Source organism: Echinococcus granulosus (genome assembly GCF_000524195.1).
Source record: "Echinococcus granulosus chromosome Unknown EG_S00178, whole genome shotgun sequence".
NCBI lineage: Eukaryota > Metazoa > Platyhelminthes > Cestoda > Cyclophyllidea > Taeniidae > Echinococcus > Echinococcus granulosus.
The window spans coordinates 109,756-111,303 of record NW_020170558.1 but is presented as its reverse complement, the minus strand read 5'-3'; the positions used below and the strand labels follow the sequence as shown (position 1 = coordinate 111,303).

The window sequence follows — 1,548 nt, the reverse complement described above, 5'->3', positions numbered from 1 at the left end:
ACTAGATCAGCACCATAGCATCTGGTGCTTGTGACTTTGGAAAGGTACGAGAAATAGTAGATTAGCGGGAAGGGCGAAAAGGAATGAAGAAATGCTGGATCACATGGGTGCCGATTAAAAGTTGCAGAGAAAGTTTCTCTCTATGACTCGATGCCCCCAAGCGCCTGGATTTTGACTTGTGCTTAGGCGGATACTAGCTAATTTGCAAAGACGCGCCTTAATTTTTTGCTTTTTTATACTGCCTTGATTACCCCTATCCTGCATGCAAAAAGCAGGTTTCGCAACCTTCTAGAATGTTAGACCTTGAAACAAATCCCTCCACAATTCTACTTTATTGTCTGAAATTTCTCTCCCACGTCTCTTTTTAGTCCCCATAGCACCGTCAGCCATCTGGAGACTCGGTTAGTCAGTAGACGAGCCACAGGGCCTGTTTGTGCATGTGGTTCATTACAGCCTTACCGATGAGACGTTCCTTACCTGCGAAGGGCACACAACTCGGGGTTCTGCGGTTACCGTAGTCTTTGGCTATGATCTCCATCTTGTCGTATTTGAAAACACTGACAATGGAGCAGGTTGTTTTCAAGTCAACGCTCATAGCTGGAAATGTTGACATGGCATCGTGTAGTGCACAAATGCCGATGCGTAATGTCGAATAATGGTGACTACCACGATTGCTGCAACCCTTTAAATCAAATGCAACTGATCCTGTCTAACATATATACGATGAGCGCTACCTGCTAGAATTAAATCATACAGGCAGGAACTGCCAACGTTTCATACTTTGCCTCATTAACTAGCGACTGCGCCCTTGAAAGCGATGATGCACAATGTAGGCTCGGCTCACACACACCTGTAGGAGAGCGGAGTCGTGAGCAGTGTTGTCATCTCCGTGTTGATGTGTTGGAGGCAGAAATACTGCAGTTCAGTAGTCGCAACATATCGACGCATGACTGATAATATCTTGACGCCTAATAGGCTTACTTAATGCAGCAGGAACGCATTGCCAGAGTGTAGTCACGCTCTCTAGTCTGTAATGGGTGACCTGAAATAGAACCTAGAAAATGGTCGTGCCTATTTTCAATCCATATTTATTAGTCTTAGTTCATTTCCAGCAGTCTGTCTATCTCTGTGTGCTTAAAAGGCAAGTTAAGGCAAGGCAGAACTAACCTGATTAGGTGAGTTGGAATTGGATCAGTGGAGAGGAGAGTGCGATCGATGACTACGTTTTGATGTCAGTGACACGGGTTAGTGCACTGACCCTGATAGTGCTATTTGAGTAAGGAGGATCAAGACGGAATCAGTCACCATGAGGCTAATGGATGATTCCAGCAATAGAGCCAGAAGTAGGTAATGCTTTGAAAATCTCTATTGGTTTGATTTCGTGCGCTCGTAATTTCCATCACGCAACCGTTTTGTCAAATGGCAAAGGAGGTGGTTGTGAAGGGTGTTCGCGAAACCATGTATACTGCGCTGTGGTTGATGCATCGAATGAGTACTTTGGCAATGTTTAATGCAGTTATCTACCTCGATTACTCATCTGCTCAGTTA

At 44.8% G+C, this 1,548-nt stretch overlaps 1 protein-coding gene across 1 annotated transcript; it reads right to left on the bottom strand. All coding sequences in view use genetic code 11, as the record gives it.

The window, feature by feature from the left end:
- Nucleotides 1–406: 406 nt before the first annotated feature.
- EGR_09955 (Heat shock protein cognate) lies at nt 407–613 on the bottom strand (the record flags this gene model as incomplete). The annotated part of the gene is made up of 1 exon (XM_024499204.1): nt 407–613. The coding sequence occupies one exon, from the start codon at nt 611–613 to the stop codon at nt 407–409; it is 207 nt and encodes a 68-aa protein (XP_024346388.1).
- Nucleotides 614–1,548: the final 935 nt, after the last annotated feature.